The sequence below is a fragment of the Manis javanica genome, chromosome 1, assembly GCF_040802235.1.
Source record: "Manis javanica isolate MJ-LG chromosome 1, MJ_LKY, whole genome shotgun sequence".
Classification (NCBI taxonomy): domain Eukaryota; kingdom Metazoa; phylum Chordata; class Mammalia; order Pholidota; family Manidae; genus Manis; species Manis javanica.
In genome coordinates this window covers 36,412,110-36,432,756 of record NC_133156.1, presented here as the reverse complement: position 1 = coordinate 36,432,756, position 20,647 = coordinate 36,412,110, and the positions used below count along the sequence as shown (strand labels likewise).

Genomic DNA, 20,647 nt, shown 5'->3' with positions numbered 1-20,647 from the left:
GGTACCAGGATCCCCCAACCTAGAAGGTTAGTCAGAGGAAGTAATTATTCTAAATCTCAGAGCCAACCAGGCAGGACTGTCCTTTCTGTGCTGTGCCACAGCACTGCAGTCAGCATTTTAGGGATAGAAATGATGCGCCCAGCCTGGCACTAGGCCTAGTCCCAGAGATGTCAGGCAGGTCCCCGTCAGCCATGGGAGCAGGGACAGCAACGATTGGATGCTGAAACTGTAGGTAACAGCTGTTTTTGTGAGGGAGAGACCTGCTGAACAATGGCTAGCCCACTCTGATAGACAGGTCATGTGGACTCTGAATCTGTGGTGGTGGTTGTTTTTTAACCTTCCCAGTTACTCAATTCAATCAACACTGCATAATTTATCCATGATAAACAAGGCCTGGACCCTGCTTTTGAGTAAGTCCTGGCCCAGTAAGGAAGAGAAGGCCAGCACGTACACCTCCAACTTACACAGCATCGCGAACTGAGCCTCACTGCTCTCTGAGCCTATCCCAGCTCACCTGCTTGGTGCTCTGTCTCCGGGAACCTTATCTTACACAACACAAAGTTGATTCTTAAACCCAGGTTCTTTTCCTAACACCACCCAAACCACATCCTGGCTTCTTTCCCAGGGAAGACAATCATTTTTAATTGTCTACCCAGGTGTCTGCATAAATCCCATCAGCTCTCAGGGCATTCTGCTCCAGGCCAGCCCTCCAGAAAGCAGAATAGGTGAAGAATAGTGCCCTTGACCCAGGCTTTCTGAACAGCCCCTTCCTGAGCCAGAGTTGCTGGCTCACAGTTCCCCTCGCTTGAGACAATAGCTGCCAGCCGGCCAGGGGGCTTCCCCCAGTCCCAGCGGGGCAGGCGTGGACTGGAGCCCGGGTATGAAAGCCAGTGCTTGGCCATCTTAGTGCCCTTCACCTGTCAGACCCTGGCGGTCTCCTTACCGGTCACCGTGGACTAGATGCTCACGTTTTCAGGGCCAACTACTATAATAACCTTTATTGTTCAGATGAGGAAATGGAGGCTTTGAGATGTGACATGGGTAGAACCATGATTTACATTCCAGCTTTCTGATTCTAGGGCTTGTGCTTTTAACCACCAGGCCACATCTGGACATCCTCAAGAACATCACCTAATACAGTAACACTTCACAGCCTGCAGTGATTGGAGAGACACACCAGGATGGGCTCTTTGTATTTGGCAGAAGCTGAGATTCAGAAAGGCACAGTGACGAGCTCAGGAAACACAGCCAGGGCTTGTCTTGTCTGACTCCAGCAGGTCCAGGGATCCCACAACATGTGCACGCTTAAGTGGGCACATAGGTTAAACAGAACTCTGCAAAAGTCTTCGGCCCATTTCAGAAAGGCCTGATCCCTGACCTAAGACCTCAGAAACAGATCCTCAGGTGGGACCTGCATGCTGCCAGCGTTCCTGAGACCTGACCCCAGTTTGTTTACTCTCTCCCTCTCCTGGATAAGGGGTCACACATTTTCTTCTCTCCTCAAATCCCCCCAAAACTCCTTCCTAACCTCTTCCAAGAGGATGCCCTTGCTTCCTACCCCACTCAGTAAACCGGAGCAAGCAGAAGTGAGCTACCAGACTTTCGGCACATCAGCCTGCACACATGCACCAGCCCTGCCTTCCACCTGATAGCCAGGTGGGCTCCCCTTGCTCCTGTCTGTAGCTGGTCCTCCACTATCTGTGCACTCCACCCCATTACCTCTTGTTTACTCCAGGAAGTTGCTCCAGCAAGTGTGCCTTCTCTTTCTGGTATCTTTTTTCTTTCTTTCTGCTAGATTATTTCTCTCCAGATTATTATATACATGCTGTACTTTTTCCCATCTTAAAATCAAACCATCCCCCATACTCACTGCCACTCATCTTTTTGCTCCCTTAGCAGCAAATCTCTTTGACAGAGTTGTCTATACACTTTCCATTTCCTTTCTGTCCACTCTCTTTTCCCCAACATTTTGTAGTTATGAAAAATTGTAAACATCTATACAGACATTGAAGAAGCCATACAATGATCACTTATTTGCACACTACCTACATTCACCAATTTTAAACTTATTACAATATTTGCTCTATGAAATATAAATATCCATACATCTACAATTTTTTGCTTAGCCATTTCGAAGTAAGTTCCAGACATCATAAGACTTAACCCTAAATCCTTCCACCTGCATCTCCTAAAATAATCACAAAACCATTGTTTCACCTCCTCCAATCAGGCCTTCACCCCCACCAGTCCACCAAAATTGCTCTTGGCAAGGTTACCAGTGTTCCCACCTCAGGCTTGTCTCATTAGATCACCAGGAGCATTTTCACAGTTGCTCATTCCCTTGTCCTTGTAATGGCTTGTTGTGTTTGACTTCCAAGACTCCCCATCTCTCTGTTCCCCACAAGTCTCACCGATCATGCCACAGTCTCCTTTCTGGTTCCTCTTCATCTCTTCAACCCCTTAATGTTGAATGCCCCAGGGCTCAGGCCTCGGTTCTCTTCTCTACCTTTGTTCCCTCAGTCATCTCTTCCAGGGTCATGATTTTAAATTCCAAGTACATGCCAACAGCTCACAAATATGAATCTCTAGCCCAGAACTCTCTCCTAAATTCCAGGCAGGTCTCCATCCTGACAGCCCAACCATGAAAAACAGGAAGACCAGGTCACAGGAAGTTAATCAAGAAGCTGGACTGGGCAGCTGCCTGGCTCACCACTTTTACACTTGGCCTGGTTCTGTGAGGCTGGGCCTCATGAGGAAGTAGATGACCTTGACGTCTGCATGTGTTCATGGTCAAGGCGTTCTCAATGAGGAGGGCCTAAAAGGCTGGGTAAGCCTATCAGCCTGCCCATTGATAGCCTTCTCCAAGCCTCCAGGAGGCTCCCTAAGGTGCCTGTCAGAATATGTCAGGCCTGGCCAGAGAGATGGTAAGGACTGTGGTGACAGCAGTAGAACCAGGAAGGAGAAAGTAGGCTATGGCAGTGTGCAGGCTCGTTGGCAAGAGAGTGTTCAAGGCAGGGGTATTACCAGATGGTTCCACCCAGGGCTGCGTAGCAGTCAGGGCTCTGGGCTGTAGGCAGCCACCTCTCCTAGCACCCACCCAAGTGAGGGTCTCCTGTGAGCAGGTCACAGTGCAGCTTCGTTTCTAGAAGGGAAAGACCAACTTTTCACAATCTTGTCTACTTTCTGCCTTCCTTCCCCCTGCAGGTGGACATTATCAAACATGCCAGTCTATCTCAGTTCTCTTCAACCATTACATGATCTCTTTCCCCACAGCGGCCTTCCTCTACCCCCTATTCAAGTTGTGGGGAGAGCCCCGCCGCTGAGAGCTGCCCACCTCCACTGGGTCCTCCTGGAGCTGGCAGTCTTCACTCTGACAGAGGAAGTCATGTTCTACTACATGCACTGGTGAGCGGCCCCTGTCTGAGTGCAGCTGGTCCTTATTCTGCTAGGCTCACTAACAGGCAAGGACCCTGAGGCCTCCAAGTCGTAGGTGCAGCACCAATACCATCTGGCCTTCACAGCCTCCCACTGAAGTTAAAAAGGAGACAGTTATTTGTTGCATAACCAGCAACTTGCACCCACGAGAATGTCTAGGAAAAAGAGCCTTTTCTGATTCCGTGGGCAGCAGGGCAGTTTCCCATTCATTTCCTTGTCACATCCTTTCTGCGCATCATCCTCATTTTACAGCTAGTATCACTGAGGTAGTGGGAGGCAAAGTACCCCACCCCCACTTTACGCAACATGAAAGGAGAGGTTAGAACTGAAAGGCAGGTCTATCTCAGAGCCGAAAACACTGTGTTTTCAACTCTTCTCCAAGGATGTAACCCCTAGTTCCTACCTTTGGTTTCTCATGGTCTGGTGTGGGAGATTGGCAGGTGATTAGCTATTTTCCCAGGCTCGTCCACCATCCAATATTCTACAAGAAAATCCCCAAGAAACACCATGAGTGGACAGCTCCTATTGGCACGATCAGCCTCCATGTCCTCCCCTTGGAACGTTCGGTGAGTGGAGCTCTGCTCTCCCTAGAGGCAAAGGTGGAGGGCACCGCAGGCCCTTCCTTTCTCCTTCCCATTAAGCTACCATTTATTGTTGACCTAGCACATGCTAGATCCCCAACTAAGTTACCTCATTTAATCCTCCCTGACAATGTTAAGTCCTCATTTCAATAGTGAGGCAGTTGAGCGTTAAATAGTTAATAACTTGACCCATGTTACAAAGCTGAACAACTCCAGTAAATCAAGGTTCCGAAACTCGGCTTCTCCGACCTGAGTCAGCAAGTCTTTCTAGTACCACCCTGGAGCAAAGTGGACACCCAACTGCGTGCGCCCCATGTTCTGGGGCCCACCTTCCAATAGCCCTCCCCTTGCAGACCTCCAACAAGCTGCCAGTGATGGGGGATCCCATAGCAATGGGCTCCCACTGGTCCTCCATCACCAGGTGGGTTTCCGTAGCCCTCATCGTCTCCACTGATAGCCACTGTGGCTACCAACTACTCTTCTTGCCCTCCCCTGAATTCCATGACTACCACCATTTCAAGTGAGTTCCCCTCCCCCCGTGGGTCCCTGGGCAATAACCTCCACCTTCACTCCTGGACCTTCTGGCAGCCGGTAAGATGCTGGTGTCACAGTTCAAATGTGGGCACTAATGGAGGTTGAGGTCTGGAGGTGGTGAAAATAGACCACACTGGACCCAGACTACCTTGCCCTTTTCCTTCTTTCTGACACTTGGTCTTCCTGCAACTGTGGTTTTTCACCTTTACTTAGGTCCTGAATCCTTTGAGTATCTAATGTCGGCTATGGACACTTTCAGGACAATGCATAGATGCACAAAACTCCTGCATGCAATTCGTGTGTGCTCTCTGAAAGCCTCGGCTTTTTCAAGTGTGGTCTATGAACCTCCTGGACCAGAAATGAGATGTTCTCTCAAACACAGGTTCTTGGATTCTGTAGCAAATATGCTAAATCCAAGTGTATTGGGCCTGGAAATCTGCATTTTAAAGTGTTCCAGGGGATTCTGACGGAGGTGGTCCCTGAACTTACCTGAGCAAGCTGAGCTCTTCCATTGGTTTTGACTTGCATGCGTTGGAACCACACAGCTTTTCAAAGGAAGATCATAGATTTCTAGTTGGCAGTGGCCCCGGGAATGTGAGCAACAAGTCCCCTAAGTATTCTGGAGCAGGTGGTCAGCATGGTGGGGACAGGCTTGGGGTAGGAAGGCTGAGAGATGAGAGGCCAGCGTAAATGGAATGGAGATCAACATGCTGCTCACAGCACCTTCCTCTCTCTTCCAGGTCCAACCAGTGTAACGGACTGCTGGGGCTGCTGGACTGCCTCCATAGGACTGATGCCATGTTTAAGCAAACCAAGGCCTAGGAGAGGCACACCACCCTGCTAGGCTTCACCCACTCTCTGAGAGCATCCCTGACCCCCCAAAGGTGGCATGAGAGAGGGCCCGAGGGCCATCCGGCTGTCCCTCAGGACTGGACTGCTAAGGAGGCCTCAGCTAACTTGTTCTTTCAGCAATGTCCTCTCTAATGATGGTACCCCAAGGGCAGGGGGAAGCTCAGTCTCCTGGAAAAGTAGGGCCAAGGATGGAGCCAGCTGATGGCTCTCCCAACTGCCTGTTGTGCATCAGGATGGACCAAGGGTTGGCCTAAGGAAAGGGAAAAAACGCTCCCTAGAATAGAGGTCAGTCACAGGGAAGAAACCACGCTGGGAGGGCTCCAGGGGAATCCCCCTTGTTCTCTGCTGTGTAAGTGGAGAGGGACCCCACATGACTCCTTGTGGTCTAGGCAAAGACGGCACTGAGGTAGGAGGCTATATGGCTCAAGATGTCACTTTGCCCCTTCCTGTCCCTAAAAGCTTTTCTCATACCCTACTCAGACCAGGGCCACAACATCCTCATTGTACCCCCCCCAATATACACACACTGTGTCAGTGACTGAAGCACTGTTTCAGCTCTGTCCCACTGCACAAACATCACCCCCTACGAAAAGAAAAAATACCAATCACAGCTCTTTCTATATTTATGAGATACTAATGAGGTACAGACCAAACCCCAATACCTTCAGCCATACCTGGAAACCAAAGGCCAACTTCTATGGACCTGCTAAGCTGAGGACCCTTTTATCCACAGGGGGAGAGTGAATTGCTGACTTTGGGGACACAGGGCCGAGATCCCATATTAGCCCCTCTGAAGCAGCACCAAAGAGAATAAACCCCTCTTCCTCCAAAGAGAAGGCAAGAAAACCATAGCTAAGGAAAGGGCAAAATCCTCATTTTCCCCCCAGCTGTCTCAATACCATTTATTCAGGATGTTAGCATTGATGCCTTTTTCAAGTGAAACCTTACCAAACCAAACCACACCAAACCACCCCACAAACACACCTCACCCCCTAGCCCACCCCCACCAAACCACCCCCCACCAAACCAAACCATACACACACCACACCCCACAAACACACCTCACCAAAACACAAACCAAACCACTCCACCCCACACCCCACACCCCACCAAACCAAGCCAAGCCAAACCACCCCACACCACAGTAGAGAAGCTGGGGTTGAAGCAGTCTCCCACGACCCAAATCCTGGCATTCCCTCAGCAGCCACTGACATTGTCAGGCCTGCGGCTTCCAAGAACAATCTGAAGATCACTTTGGCTTGAAAGGCCATTGTTGTTACTAAATTCTTATATATATTTGGTTCAATTCCTCAACTTTCAGTTCTGTCAAGAACACCACCCACTGTATATTTATTACTTTATATAAACATGTTTATAAAATACCTTAACATCTGGTAATGACCAAGTCTTCAGGCAGAACTATCAAACAGCACCCTTCCTAAGGATCCTAGGACCCCCCGAGGGCCTACCCAGCAGGCTAACCAGGCACTTACCGGGCAGTATCCTACCCTCCCTAGCCTTCCAAAGCCCCACCCACCCTCCTCAGGCTCTGGGGGGGCCCAGCCCTTAGCTTGAAGTGCAGCTGCTGGCCTGCCCTCACAACCTGTTCCCATGAATAAACAGTTGGAAAATAGTCTGTTTGCAGGGTTCATAACAAGGGTAGGGAATGAGGAGCTTTGAGAAAGGAATAATGGATTGTTTTCTCCCTTTAAGGGCTTTACATTCCGAGGTACTGCAGGGCCTGGAAGGACGAGAGGCTGTCATTCTCTCACTCTGTCAGCAGGCAGTGCTGGAGCTCTGGCAAAGGGGCCCAGCCATGTCCTCTTCTGCATCAGAGTGGCCCTGAGGTTGTTAAAAACAAGCAAGGCTCAAGAATGTCAGAGGTCTCAACATTCCCAGTAGAAAATGTGCATGTGAAAAGACAAAAGCATGGAAAATGAACTGGCCTTCTTTTAATTCCAGTAGACACTTCAGTTTTTCCTCTCCACATGACTGGTTCCAATATTCAGTGATAATATGGATTCTGAGAACTCCAGCAGTACAATGAAGCCACCAGTGACTTCTTTCCCGAGCATTCCTCACAGGTTATGGAGGTATGGTGGAATCGACTGTCTTTGTGTTTCCACATCAGTCAGCAGGAGTCCTGGTCACTAGCCCCTAAACTCTGCTTTGGCCTATAGGGGTCATTGGTGGTATTAAAGCACCTACCCACCCGCACCCGAAGGACTGTGTAATTCTCTGTAAAAACATCTTGGAGGGGATGCTCAAACGCCAGGCCTAACTTTTGGTTTTGTTATATACATCTAGACCAGCCTGGCATTCAGAAATGTCACTACTGCCAGCACCTGGCCTCATGGGTCAGGGAGCTGACCCGGACCCCGTAGAATGACAAAATGCTCAACTGTCACACCCTTACTCCAGCAGGGAAGTCCGCTCAGCGAAGGGCTGTGCCAACCTCCATGAGGAATCACAGCACCCTTCCCGGCTGTCTCCTCACACAGTGCCAGGAAAGGGAAAAGTGAGCTGAAACCCTGGAATTAGATCTGTTGGACTGGTGCCTGTCTGTGCCAGCAATTGTCGCTCCCATGTCTCACATAAGACCCAAGGTGGACATGAATTCAAGGCTGGCAGCTTTCAAGAACACTGTGGAGTTCCCTTGGAAGCACCAGCAGTCTTAGGAGCTGTCAGGAACCCCTTCCTTAGGCAGACCCTCAGAAACCCAGTGGCAGGGTCCTGCAAAGGTTTGAGGTACATATCCCAAGTATGGGGTTCTCTGGGTCTGAGGGAGTGCTTAACCAGGCTACTATCCCTCACACCCAACAGCTGTAACCCAACATGAAAGACTGGCCAGTATCTTGCCTTTTCAAGTTTTTATTTTTATACATTTTTTTTGTATTAAAAAGAAAAGCATAATTACCACAAATTACAAAGGACTAAAGCAGGACTAGAATAATGAATGAATCACTTCAGCCTGGAAAGCAGATACTCTCAATAATATTAATGTTATAATACAAGCTCATTCAAGTATTTTACATTTTTTTTGTCCTTTTAAGTGTGATATCCTAGCACATGGTAAAGATAATGTACTATGAGCATAAGGTGGAACCTTCTCCGCAAAGCTAGATGACAAGTTTTCCTCTCCAGTGAGAAATGGGCTGTAAGTTCTCATCTTCTCTGCCTCTGCCATCAGCGTGGCTGAAGGAGAGGGTGAGGGCTGGGGCAAATCCAGGGACCCTTCCACACAGGAGATACTTCAGGGTCCCCCTCAGGAGGGCACCAGATGATCCAGACCATTCTGCTCAGGCTTCTGGCAGAAAACCACACCCACCCTCTCTAGCTAGTTGTCTTCCTTGCCCCCTCCCTCCTCCCCACTTCCAGGGCCTTCTGCTGAACAGCTTTCTTTTGTAAATCAGGAAAGGGGGGAAAAAAGAGCTACAATGAAACAAAACAAAGACAACTTTGACATGGGAGCTCTGCACCGGGATCTGAGCCCCAGGGGTCCAGGGTGGGGCAGCCATGCAGTCCCTCCCTACTGGTAGTGCATTTGCTCCCAGGTTCAGTGGGGCAAAAGACAAACCTGCCCCTTAGCAGGATTGAGGCACACAGACCTGATGTTCGATGCCCAAAGGTCACACGGGCATGGACCACTCCTGGAAGGGCACAGGGTGAACAGAAGGGTTTGGGCAGGCTGTGGCCGCGTCTCAGATCTTGGATCCCCATGGAAGGATGGTGGGTGTGAAGTGGCAAGCCCTAATGGCTCCTGCCACTCCTGGCTTGCCTGTCACAGATACATCGGTCCTAAATTCAAGTGTCTTCAGAAAGTGAAGATGTAAACTACTCTTCGCAACATTAACTCCTAACATGTTACACACACAAAAAAAATAATCAAGAAAAAAAGCTCCCCCCCTCCAAACCCTCATCCTCAGCCTGTGTTGAGATGAAGTCCTCACCTCCCCATCCCAAAGGAGCTTCCTCTTTCTGGGGTGTCTGTGGGGAGGATCAGGAAGAGGATGGCTGCCCCCTGGCCTGGGAGTACACCCTAGACAAGAACAGAATTTCCCAATACCCACCAAGGCTTCCTCATGCCCCCAAACCCAGCAGAGGACAAACACTGAGGTTTCTGTGGTGCTGGATACAGTATAGGGCTGAGCAACCCAAAGGCAAGGGAATAAAGGTAAAGGGGACGGGGCACAGCGTCCAGTGTCTGGTACAATGTGGGGCTAGCACCAGACAGGGCACAGAAAAGGCCTCAGATCTCTTTGTCAGAGCAGAGACGAGACACTCATCCTCAGCATTCAGACACCAGGTCACAGGACCTGAGATGGGCTTTCCACACCGACCACCAGGAGGGCACAGATGGGGGAGGGCACAGGCCACAAGCAGTGAGGTGCCCGAAGCAGAGGGCGAGCCCTTGCCAGCCTGGGCTACTGTCTCCTACTCCCAACCTTTGGACTCGACAGAGGAAGCAACTGAAAGAGGGCCAAGGAAATGTCAGCGGTTGAGCAACACTATCATGAACTTCTCCATGCTGACAGGTCTCCACTGTGGGTAGACATGTCACCACACCCAGCCCCGACACACAGCCCAATCTGTGTGGGTCAGTCCTTCATCACCCTCCCGAGCTCCAATGTAGCAGACTCCAGCCATTCCAATCAGTCACAGCCCAACCCAGTCAGTCTGCGGCTGGAGAAGAGAGGTCAGGCATACATACACCTTCCTGATGTGGGGCTCCTCCAACTGGTAGTATCCCCCAGCCCCCAAATCTTCCTCACCCCTCGTTCCCAGGTGGGGTCATTACAGGGTGGGCAGAGATGGCCTGCAGAAGGGGGATGCAAGAGGGGAAGACCCCACCAGGCTCGAAGGAGGAGAATGGCATCTTTCTCCACCTTTTGTGAGACAAAGCCTCCTTGAGGTCTCAGAGATCTTTCAGGGCAACGCAAGAAATATTTTCAAGTCTCAGCTGCCAGGTGTTCACCTTTCCCTTGAGGCTGGGGAGACGGTCAAGCTGAGGACAAGTATGTTCCAGATCCAGGCCAACACTCTTCTCCAACAGTCTGAAGCAAATTTGGCCTGGGGATTCCAAGAGCAGGAAGAAGAGAGTCACGGCAGGATGGGGCCTGGCGTGAAGAAACAGCAAGCAGAGCAAGGACATGACAGCGGCAGCAGTGCTCGGACACAGGACATCGGCTCCAGTCGCCGCAACAGCAGGGGTGTTTTGGGCACAGCTCTGAGGCGAGCTGCCCCCGACTCTCTTGCCGAACGGCAGGAGGCACTGTACATGCAACTCAGTCCAGAGGAAGATTCTAGCCAGTCCAGCCCAGGCACATCCAGAGAAGGCGGGAACTCTTTGAGTTGACTCCAAGGAAAACAGGCATTTGGGTATTTCAGATTCACGCTCCACAATAAGGCAACTTTTAAAAAAATATTATTTCGAAGAGCAAAACAAAAAAAATTCCAAGGGTAGGGGAAAGACATCACTTTCTGTGGATTAGGTGGGGTTTTCTGATTTTTTTTTTTTTTTGTTTTTTACGGTCGATTTTCACCCCCCCCCCCCCAAACCATTTTCCCAAGGATGGAAATGTCAGAGAAAAATAAAATAAATCATCTTTCAATAGTCTTTTCTGGTATGAGCAGCGTCTCTGGGCTGAGAAGTAAGGGGTATGGGGAGAGGAGGATGGGGATAGGCTGAAACCTTCCCCCACCCCACTTTTAGATCCTTTGGTTTCCTTCTCCCAGAAGATGGCAGAAGGGCATGGTGGGACAGCAGGGAGAGAACGTGACAGCAAGCCCCAGATGGTCAAGGGGTTGGTGCTTGTGTGCCCAGGGGCGCTGCCAGAGCCTTCCACGGGACAGTGCTGGGCAGTGGGGCCCACAGGGCCTTCTGTGGGCTGCATAGTCGGCTGGAGGGGGAGCAGGAGGCTGTGGGTGAGGACCAGGGGTGCGGCCTACCAGCTGCGGGCAGGGCTGCAGAGTGATTTTGGTAATCCAGACGAACTATCAATAATTTAAAACTTGATATATATATATATATATATAAAAAATCTCCCCCCACCCCTCCCCCCCCTTAGAAGAAGCTAGGATGTGAAGAGTCATGGAGAGAGGAGGGGGAAGGGGGTGTGTGGAGGCTCCTGCCCAGGGGCACCTCTGATAGCCCAAATGATGCACACATTACTACTCAGCACAAAGGCCCATCCTAATGACTCTAGGCCTGTTCCTTCTCTGTCCCCTCTCCTGGGACTGGGCACCCCTACAGACTCTCACCCATCCTCCCATCCCCTCCCCACCCCAAAACCCCAGGGCTAAAGGGGCTTTTCACTTTCCCAAAGTCTGTGCGTCCGAGTGCTGGCTTGTCCATTTGGCATCGTCCCGGAGGTGCTGGCCAGTGGGTGGTGTCGGGGGTTGGCCGATCATGGTGGCTGGCCTGCTGGAAGACTGGGAGGGGCATCGCTTCCTCCCCTCGCTGCTGCCACCTCCTGCTGCCACAGGATGTCGCTTGTGATTGCCCTCCTCACCCATGGGGGGCTGTAACAGGAGGGAGTCACAGGTCATTAGGGGACACTACCCACACCCCCTTCCTTGCCAAGGCTATCTGGAGACCTCCTACTTCCAAATAGAGTGATGAATGGGTTCAACCTTAAAAACACATCACAAGGTTTTTTTAATAAGCACATCTCCATGCTAAGATGCCAACAAGCCCCATGCAGTTTTATATATACTCACTTATGGGGTCTCTTATCACCCTTTGATATACATGATAAATCCAATTTTACAGATGAGGCATGTGAAGTACAGAACAATAATCTGCCCAGGGTCCCACAGCTTATAACTGGTGAAGCCAAACTGGACCAGGCCTATCTATGTCTAAAGCCCAGGCCTTTATTCATACAAGTTTCTGTGTGCTTCTGAGAAGGGATCACTGCTCAGGGCAGGGATATGTGGAATGTGGCATGCACTGTGTTAAGACATCTCAGTTTCAGAAGGCCCAGATATCCTGAGGTTGCCTCATCCCCATCAAGGCCCTGAAGAGGTCGGAGATCTAAGTCAGTGATCCACTAAGCAGCCATGATCCTGTCTAGCCTCATCACTTTGCAGGACGACTTCAAGACATTTCCTTCCCTTTCTGGGCAGGAAAGCTAAGCCCTTTTTGTCCCACCCTGACAGGTCTTCCTATTATAAGGCTTCTCTGCACATTTGTCCCCCCTCCAGCCCCCAAAGGTGGAAGTGCTTAAGGATAAAAGACAATAGACTCATCCTCACACAGAAGGCCTGAGCAGCACTGCCACTACCTCACCACCTCCTGGCCTTCGATTCATGCGCCCACACAGTGACAGTAACACTAAACCTGCCTACTTCACATTATCAAGGTTAGATGAGGCCAATGCAAAGTGCCTAGCCCAGTGTCTGGTACACACTACACAGTCAGTGGCAATTTCATAATAAATGTGAGGACTATTATTGCTATTTACTTATATTTGTCATTATGCTAAAAGGTTCCAAGGGAATAAGATGACTGGCATTACAGACTCTTTGAAGCCAAGAGTCTTCATTCAGCTCTGGAGTCCCTGAAGCAACTAGCACAGATACCCACCCAGTCACGTCAACTACCCTGGCCCTTGATACACACAGTAACAGTAACTCTGACCCACCACTGGATGTCACTATTGCGTTGTTGCTCCAAGATGGGGTGTGGGGGTGGGGGAAGAGAATAGGCTCTATTTATAAACTTTTGGAGTTGGAACTGGCCTCATCCAGAAAGAACAAATAAGTTTGTCTGGAATATTCACCCTGTTCAACTAGTAGTGGCTAACTAGGGCACAGCAGCAAGGAGTGTTGTGAGGTGAGGGGGAAAGAGCATCATGACAGCTTAGCCACACTAGGTGCAACCAGATATACAACCCCCTCCAATTAGCCTTCACTGTCCACTGCTTATGCTCTGTTTTACAGATGAAACCAAGGTGCAAATTTCAGGGGTGGGGAGCCCTCAGCAAGTAGCACAGCTGGGCCCAGAACCCAGGTATCCTAATCTCCGGTCCCATTTTCTTTACAAGACAATCAGAGTGAAAAAGATGAAAGGCTCTTACTCACATCCACTCGGAAGTCTTCGAGACGTCGGAATTTGCCGAGGTATTCTTGAAGTTTGGGGTCAATGTCCAAGTTTTTGGCTTTGGAATATTTCAAGAAGGCCCAGAACTTCTCCAGCCCATAGAGTTGGCCTGCAGGGAAAGAGGAGAGAGAAGTAGAGAGAGGCTGGGCTGTGAGAAGTTGAAACTAGAGAGGCTCAGAGGTGAGGGAGGTGTGCTGTGACACAGACAGATGCAGGCCCAGCTGGGGAGTGGGAGGGGAGGAGGCCTGCCTAGACGGCCAGGGCTTGCAGAACTCCAACTCGGGCTCTCACCGGCTTCATAGTCCTTCACGGTTTCCTCCTGAAAATCCTTGAATATGTCCAGCCGGAACTTCTTTTCCAGGCCATAACTGTAGTATCGAAAAAGGCACTCCAAACCATATCTGTAGGAGAACAGAAGTCAGTCAAATCAGGACACAGTCTCTTTATCTGTAAAATAGGGAAATTCACCTGCATAAAATAAATGAGCTATGGAACAGTTTAAACACATGGATTATTGATGAATTGGCAAATATTCTTTGAGAAAGCTAACATTTAATGCTAGTGTAAGTGGGTGCAGCATTAAATGTTTAGTTTGTCAGGGGTCAGGCAAACTCTGGCCAAAGGAAAAGCAGTCCTCTGCCCACACCTATTTGTTTACAAAATGTCATTGGCTACAAGAGCAGAGCTAAGTAGTTGCAACAGAGACCTGTGTCCCACAAAGCCTAAAATATTTATTGTCTGTTCTTTACAGAAAAAGTTTGCCAATCCCTGGGATCAAGTCTCTGCAAAGTCATCTGACCGCACCAATTAGTAGGTTGGGTTCATTTAGCTGACTCTGAAATTTCACTGCTAGGTACACATCAAGGAAATGACCAAAACAGCAGACTTAGATTTTACCGATGTGCAAAACTATTCATAGCAGAATTATTAAACAAAATTTTAATGTCTTAGAAACATGGTTAAGAAAAATCATGGTATATCTATATCACAGAATATTACTATAAGCTATCAAAAATTAAATGTGAATACATACTGATGGGTACTGAGAGATACTTGGGATATGTTATCAAGTGGAAAACACACGTTTCAAAGTGATACATGTAGAATGAACCCATTTAAAAAAAAATTAAGGTATCATTGAAATATAATCTTATGAAAGTTTCACACAAGCAACACTGTGGTTTCAACATTCACCCGTATTATCAAGCTCTCCCCCAACCCTGTTGCAGTCACTGTCCATCAGCGTAGTAAGATGCTATAAAGTTATTACTTGTCTTCTCCATGCTGTACTGCCTTCCTATATTGTGTGTGCTAATTATAGTGCCCTTTAATCCCCTTCTCCCTCCCCAACCCCTTCCCTTTGGTAACTGCTGGTCCCTTCTTGGAATCTGTGAGTCTGCTACTCTTTTGTTATTTCAGTTTTGCTTTGTTGTTATACTCCACAAATGAGTGAAAACATTTGGTACTTGTTCCTCTGCTGGCCTATTTCACTGAGCATAATACCCTCTAGCTACATCCATGTTGTTGCAAATGGTAGGGTTTTTTTTCTTATAGAATGAGCCCATTTTTATAAACAAGTATGCATATTTTACATCTACACAAGCATACAAAGTGGAAGAGCACACATTTGATTATATTAACACTAGTTATCTTTGGGAGTTAGGATACTCAAGTGATTTCATCTGTAATTTCTAAAATTTCAACAGAAAGCATGTGATAACTTCTTATGAGAAGGCAAAAAATTTAAATATTTTAACAACTTGGAAAAATGCTCATGCTTATAAATGAATACACAAAAAGGCATTCACAGGATGGTCTAAATAAACTAATAAGACAGAACATTAATACTGGTTGTCTGAAAATACCTCCCAGCTTCTTTTAACATTTCTGTGCTTTTTGAATTGCTTAGAGAGAACATTTTATTTGGGAAGGGGGGATGTCTTTTAAAGTTTTTTAAAATAGCAAAAAATTTAAAACAACCCAAGTTATCTATTAACAGGAGACTGGTTAATTATGGTATATCCATATAGTGTATGACCATACAGGCTACAGAAGAACAAGAAAGTTACTTACCTGTGGACGTGGAATGATCTCTAAAACATAGCATTAAGTAGAAAAGCAAGGTGCAAATAATATTTAGTAGAGGCCATCTTTTGTATAAACAAAAGGAGTGTGGGAGACTTTAGGTGGCATGTCCTTGCTTGCACAGGCAATGTATTTTTAGAAAGGACTCATAAGGTTCTAACACACTGGGTACCTGAGGGGGAAAGGGACTAGATGGCAGGGGGACAGAGATGAGGGGACTTCTCACTAAATAACCTCCTGACTTTGAATTTGACCCATGGGTACATATTACTCACTCAAAAATAACAAAACTGTTTATAGAGTATATATACAAGAGATCTCTAGTTAGTTCCGGAAGGAGTCCGACCAGGGACCCCTCACTGCCCCCAGGTACCAGTCAGAGGCCCCATCCCAATCCTGCTCACCTGTAGCCTTCTTTGGCATCCTCCAAAGCCAGCTGCTTGAACTCTTCATACATTTTTTTGTTGAAGTGATCTCGGAGGAAGAAGGACCAGAAGCGGAAGAGAGTGTTCATCTCCTGAGATTGGCCGATGCCCAAGCGTTTCCGCTCTGATGGGGCAGAAAGGAGGAAAAGACGTGTCAGGGCCAGGCTGCCCAGGCTCTGGGGAACAAGTGATTCCAGGGCTCAAGGACCTTGGTCCTTTCTCCTGCACACCCTCAATTCCCTTGCTCATCACCAGCCCCTGCAGTCTTTTGAGAGATAGTTCTTGAGCACTAACTACTCTGTGTCAGGCCCTGCTACTGAGCACTGGGCCTCACCAGAGGCAGGTGGCATCAGCTTCTGGACCAGGTCACCTTGATCTAGCTCTTCACCTCAAATGTATTGCTCTCAAGCCTCACATATAGTTAGATCAATGAAAAGGATGAACAAATAATTTGTATGTTCCAACAAATTATATTCATTATTCAATACTAATTATATTAGAAGTCTTACAATATTAATAAGAAAATGACATTAAAAAATAATGTACAAACACCAAAGCACACACAACAAAAGAAAAAATACATAAACCTGGTGTCATTAAAAGACCAAAAAACTTCGTGCTTCAAAGGACATGATCAACAAAGTAAAAAGACAACCAACTCAGAATGAGAAAAGAATTTGCAAATCACGTAACTGATAAGAATTTGTATCTAGAATATATAAAGAACTCTTAGAACTTAAAAACAAGAACAAATAATCCAGTTAAAAAATAGGCAAAGGATCTGGACAGACATTTCTCCAAAGAAGATAATACAAATGATCAATAAGCACACGAAACAGTGCTCAACATTATTAGTCATCAGGAAAATACAAATCAAAACCATAAGGAGCTATCACTTCACAAGCACTAGGATGGCTGTAATAACAAAGATAAAATAACAAACATTGGGAGGATGTGAAGAATCAGAATCCTCGTACATTGCCATTGGAATGTAAAATCATGACACCACTTTGGAAAACAGTCTAGCAATTTCTCAAAGGGTTAAACACCGAGTTACCATACACCCGACAATTTCATTTTTGCACCCAAGGTAAATGGAAACTTACATCCATATAAAAACGTGTACAGGAATGTTCATAGCAGTATTATATATTATTCATGATAGACAAAAAGTGGAAAACCCAAATGTCTACCAATTGGTGAAAGGATAAACAAAATGTGATCTAGCCAATAATGGAATGCTATTTGGCAACAAAAAGGAATGAAGTACTAATACATGCTACAATACAGATGAACTTTGCAAAAACTGTGCTAAAAGGAAGCCAGCCACAAAGGACCAGATATTGTATGATTCCACTTTTATGAAATGTCCAAAACAAACAATCCATAGAGACAAAGAGTAGATTTGTGGTTACATAGGCCTCGGAGGAACCAGTGGGGGGAAAATGGGAAATGAATGGTTAAGAAACAGGGTTTCTTTTTGTGGTAATGAAAATGTTCTAAAATTGATGCTGGTGATGGACGTACAATCTTGAATATACTAAAAGCCACTGAAAAACATACACACACACACAACGTAGATGAACCAAGTCATGTTTTGCTGAATGGGAAGGGGTGGGGTTGGTTAGTAACTACAAATGAACGTTAAGATGCTTTTGAACGTATCAACAGTCAACATGACATAAACCTACAGATAAAGCGCATCTCTTTTTGTGATAAAAAGAAACATGTGAGGGCATCTAGAGAGGTTCTGTCCTTACACTATCTTCTAAAACAGAGGTCAGCAACTTTTTTCTGTACAGGGACAGATAATGATACTTTAGCCTTTTCAGGCCACATATGGTTTGTTGCAAATTCTTGTTTTACCCCACAACCCCTTAAAAATGTAAAAACTGTTATTATTAAATCAGGCACTGTACAAAAATAGGCTGCTAGCCAGATTTGGTCCATAGGCCATAGTTAGGCAACCCCTGTTCTAGAGAATATATACTTCCTCATGCATAGCCTTTTGTGATGGACAGTGGGCCATACTGGACAATGACTAAGTTGGCAGTCTTGCCAGAAATTAGAAAAGTTTTGAATTTTTTTTTTTACCTACAGAGGAAGGTCAACGAATAATGTTCTAAGTACCAGATTCTTTTAGCCTCCCATATTCCAAAACCACCTGGCCTGAGTCTAACTTCAATCCTTCTTGCTAAAATGTCATGTCACTTCTTTAACCTTTGAGGTCAGAGAAAACAGGATCATGGGCTGTTTTTATTAAGGGCTATTCCACCAGCCCATACAATCTGGATCCAACCAGGGACCCAAAGGCTCCGCCCGCCCCTCCACCACTATGCCTCTTACCGTTAAGGCAGCGCCTACGGTACTTGTGGTAGACGTGTTGTGTGAAGCCGTTTTCCTTGAGCAGCTCATGGGAAGGATGCTGGAATTTGGGCAGTGACTGAGGGGTACAGCCATAGCTGCCAACCGCAGGTGTCCCTTCAGAGGGGCTGGAGCTAGAGGTCATGAGAAAGACAGTGTCATCAGGTTCCTAGTATTCCAGGGAGACTAGGTCCAGGGTAATGGAGCTACTCAATGTCTAAGATCTACACATTGCCCAAAACTGAGCCTTTAAATCATTTAACTTTCTTCAGTGAGCTATCATCAGTTCATCATCTATATTTTTCTTAAAACCATGCCTATTTTCAATCTACACCATCCTTGCAGGGAGTAGAGTACACAGAATGGACTCCTGAGCCTTGTTTTGAAGAGGGAACAAGGAGCACTTATTCTAAAAATAAAAGCAACCTGGGCCCTACCCGCAGAACTAAGTCAGTACACTTAAGGTGGGGTCCAGGGGTCTGTATTTTTATTTAAATACCTGGCTTATGTGAGGTAGGCAGCAGATACTCATGTCTGAAATCAATTCATAGACAGCCTCTGAGAGAATCTGGTCCCACGGGGCTGGGCCAACTGAGGCTTTCCTTTGCCCAGGCCATGGATAAAGCTCTCTAGACTTCTTTTTTGGACTTAGATGAGGGCCCCTTCCTTTAATTTTGAGACCAAAGAGGTTCTTTCTTCACTTTCTGGCTCTCCCACCCAGCCTGCAGTTGGCAGGACCTCTCCTCTCCACTGCCCCAGCACCTGATGGAAGCAGTCCGAGGTCTGTGCTCTCGGGAGTCCATCACCCAGCCCACGTGACTCTCCAAGGGTGGGTTTGAGCTGTGTCTTGTCTTTCTCTTCCGAGGCATCTGCAAAGGTCAGTCCAGGATTTGTTATTAATCGTACTCATACAACTCTGAGGAGCATCAAGCATTTGTAGGACTAAGACCCCTTTGCATGTGTGAGTTACCTCACAAGACACAAAGCATTTTTGTGTGTATTCTCTCATGATACCTACAGCTGTGAGACAGGCACTCACATGCCTATTTCACCAGTGAGGAAACCAAAGCACGGGGGTGAAGTGATTTGCCCAAGGACCCAGACCTGGTCAGTTCTTCACAGGCCTTATAGTGGCCACACGGGGCCAACACTCTCACACCCAGTCTGTTCTGCAGATATGGTCACTGAATCCCAGGTGGGCCCCATAGCACTTTCTTGGCTCAGACAGGGCAAGGGACAGAAGCAAAGCACTGGAATGCAGATAAATGGGCCCAAGACTCATAGCAGCCAAGCGGGAGCACCTCACCTTGGCATCTAGGGTCCGCCCTTCCTTCACCACTGGGTAAAACCGTGATGTCTGGCTTGAGTCTTTGAGCTGAGGTGTCCGGGGAGTGCGGGGGGTCCTGGCATTGCGGTAGTTTGGCGACTCTGGGACAGTGGTTGGTAGAGAGCGGGCAATGGTGGAAGGCTCAGGAGCACCAAACAACTTGTTGGCCAGCGCGTCAGTGGGAACTGACAAGACAAAGCAGGGTCAGTAGCACGGGTGTGCCTCTAACTGTCCCTCGAAGGCTGCGCCCCATAGGGCTCCAGACCCTGCCACCCACACCAGGGTCCCAGGCATCACCTCTCACCTTGCTGGAAGCGGGGTGGTCCAGGAGGGACCTCCTGGTTGGGATCTACAGGGGGCTCAGGGGTTAGTGTGTCAAACTGCTCCCGGCTGATCATGTTGACTTTCTTGAAGTTCTCAACTTCTTGCTGCAGAGGATATGAGATGGGTGGGAAAAGAATATTACTAAGATGGCTGTCTGAGCCTGTTTAGGGATCAAGGCATGCAGTAAGCAGGAGAGGGTAGCTCCACATCTACATATGTGGAATTCTGGTCCCCAGGCTCTCCGCTGCCCCCTCATTCCTCACCCCAGTTACCTGGGGCACAAGTGTGCCAACCCAGCAGAGCCAGTCCTTCCTGGCTCCCCTGCAGTAAGGCTGAGATCGGGATTCCAGCTCCCCAGGAGCTTGCTGCAGACCCCTGACTCTCTGCCTGCCACCGTCTCCTCACTCAGCAGCTGTGCCACTGTCCCCTGGCTTCCACCAAACACACGGCTACTCATACAGGCTCACCCAGTGCCCGCCCACCCCGTATATCCACAGCAGAAGCCTACAACAGAGGTTGCAACTGTTTCCAGGGAGCAGTGATTGCTTATGAGACGTGTCTTTTTTCCATCTTCCACACTCAAAACAAGCTCTTTAAAAAATCATTTCAACTCTAT

The 20,647-nt window shown here is 47.8% G+C and overlaps 2 protein-coding genes across 2 annotated transcripts in view; one reads left to right on the top strand and one right to left on the bottom strand.

Annotated features, from left to right (window-relative positions):
- The window catches only part of FAXDC2 (fatty acid hydroxylase domain containing 2), a 37,666-nt gene extending 30,633 nt beyond the window's left edge, over positions 1-7,033 (top strand). The window contains 7 exon segments of the mRNA XM_037025142.2: positions 2,833-2,845; positions 3,223-3,333; positions 3,336-3,405; positions 3,896-4,001; positions 4,370-4,536; positions 5,291-5,397; positions 5,400-7,033. Of these exon segments, the coding sequence (XP_036881037.1) occupies positions 2,833-2,845; positions 3,223-3,333; positions 3,336-3,405; positions 3,896-4,001; positions 4,370-4,536; positions 5,291-5,397; positions 5,400-5,443 (618 nt within the window). The 3' untranslated portion in view covers positions 5,444-7,033.
- Positions 7,034-8,257: 1,224 nt separating this feature from the next.
- The window catches only part of LARP1 (La ribonucleoprotein 1, translational regulator), a 58,468-nt gene continuing 46,078 nt past the window's right edge, over positions 8,258-20,647 (bottom strand). Inside the window, exons 12-19 of the mRNA XM_037025134.2 lie at positions 20,012-20,135; positions 19,687-19,892; positions 19,143-19,249; positions 18,363-18,514; positions 15,996-16,140; positions 13,798-13,907; positions 13,488-13,615; positions 8,258-11,924 (exon numbers count right to left, since the gene is read on the bottom strand). Coding sequence (XP_036881029.1) covers positions 11,715-11,924; positions 13,488-13,615; positions 13,798-13,907; positions 15,996-16,140; positions 18,363-18,514; positions 19,143-19,249; positions 19,687-19,892; positions 20,012-20,135 — 1,182 coding nt within the window. The 3' untranslated portion in view covers positions 8,258-11,714. The remainder of the gene's footprint in view (positions 11,925-13,487; positions 13,616-13,797; positions 13,908-15,995; positions 16,141-18,362; positions 18,515-19,142; positions 19,250-19,686; positions 19,893-20,011; positions 20,136-20,647) is intronic.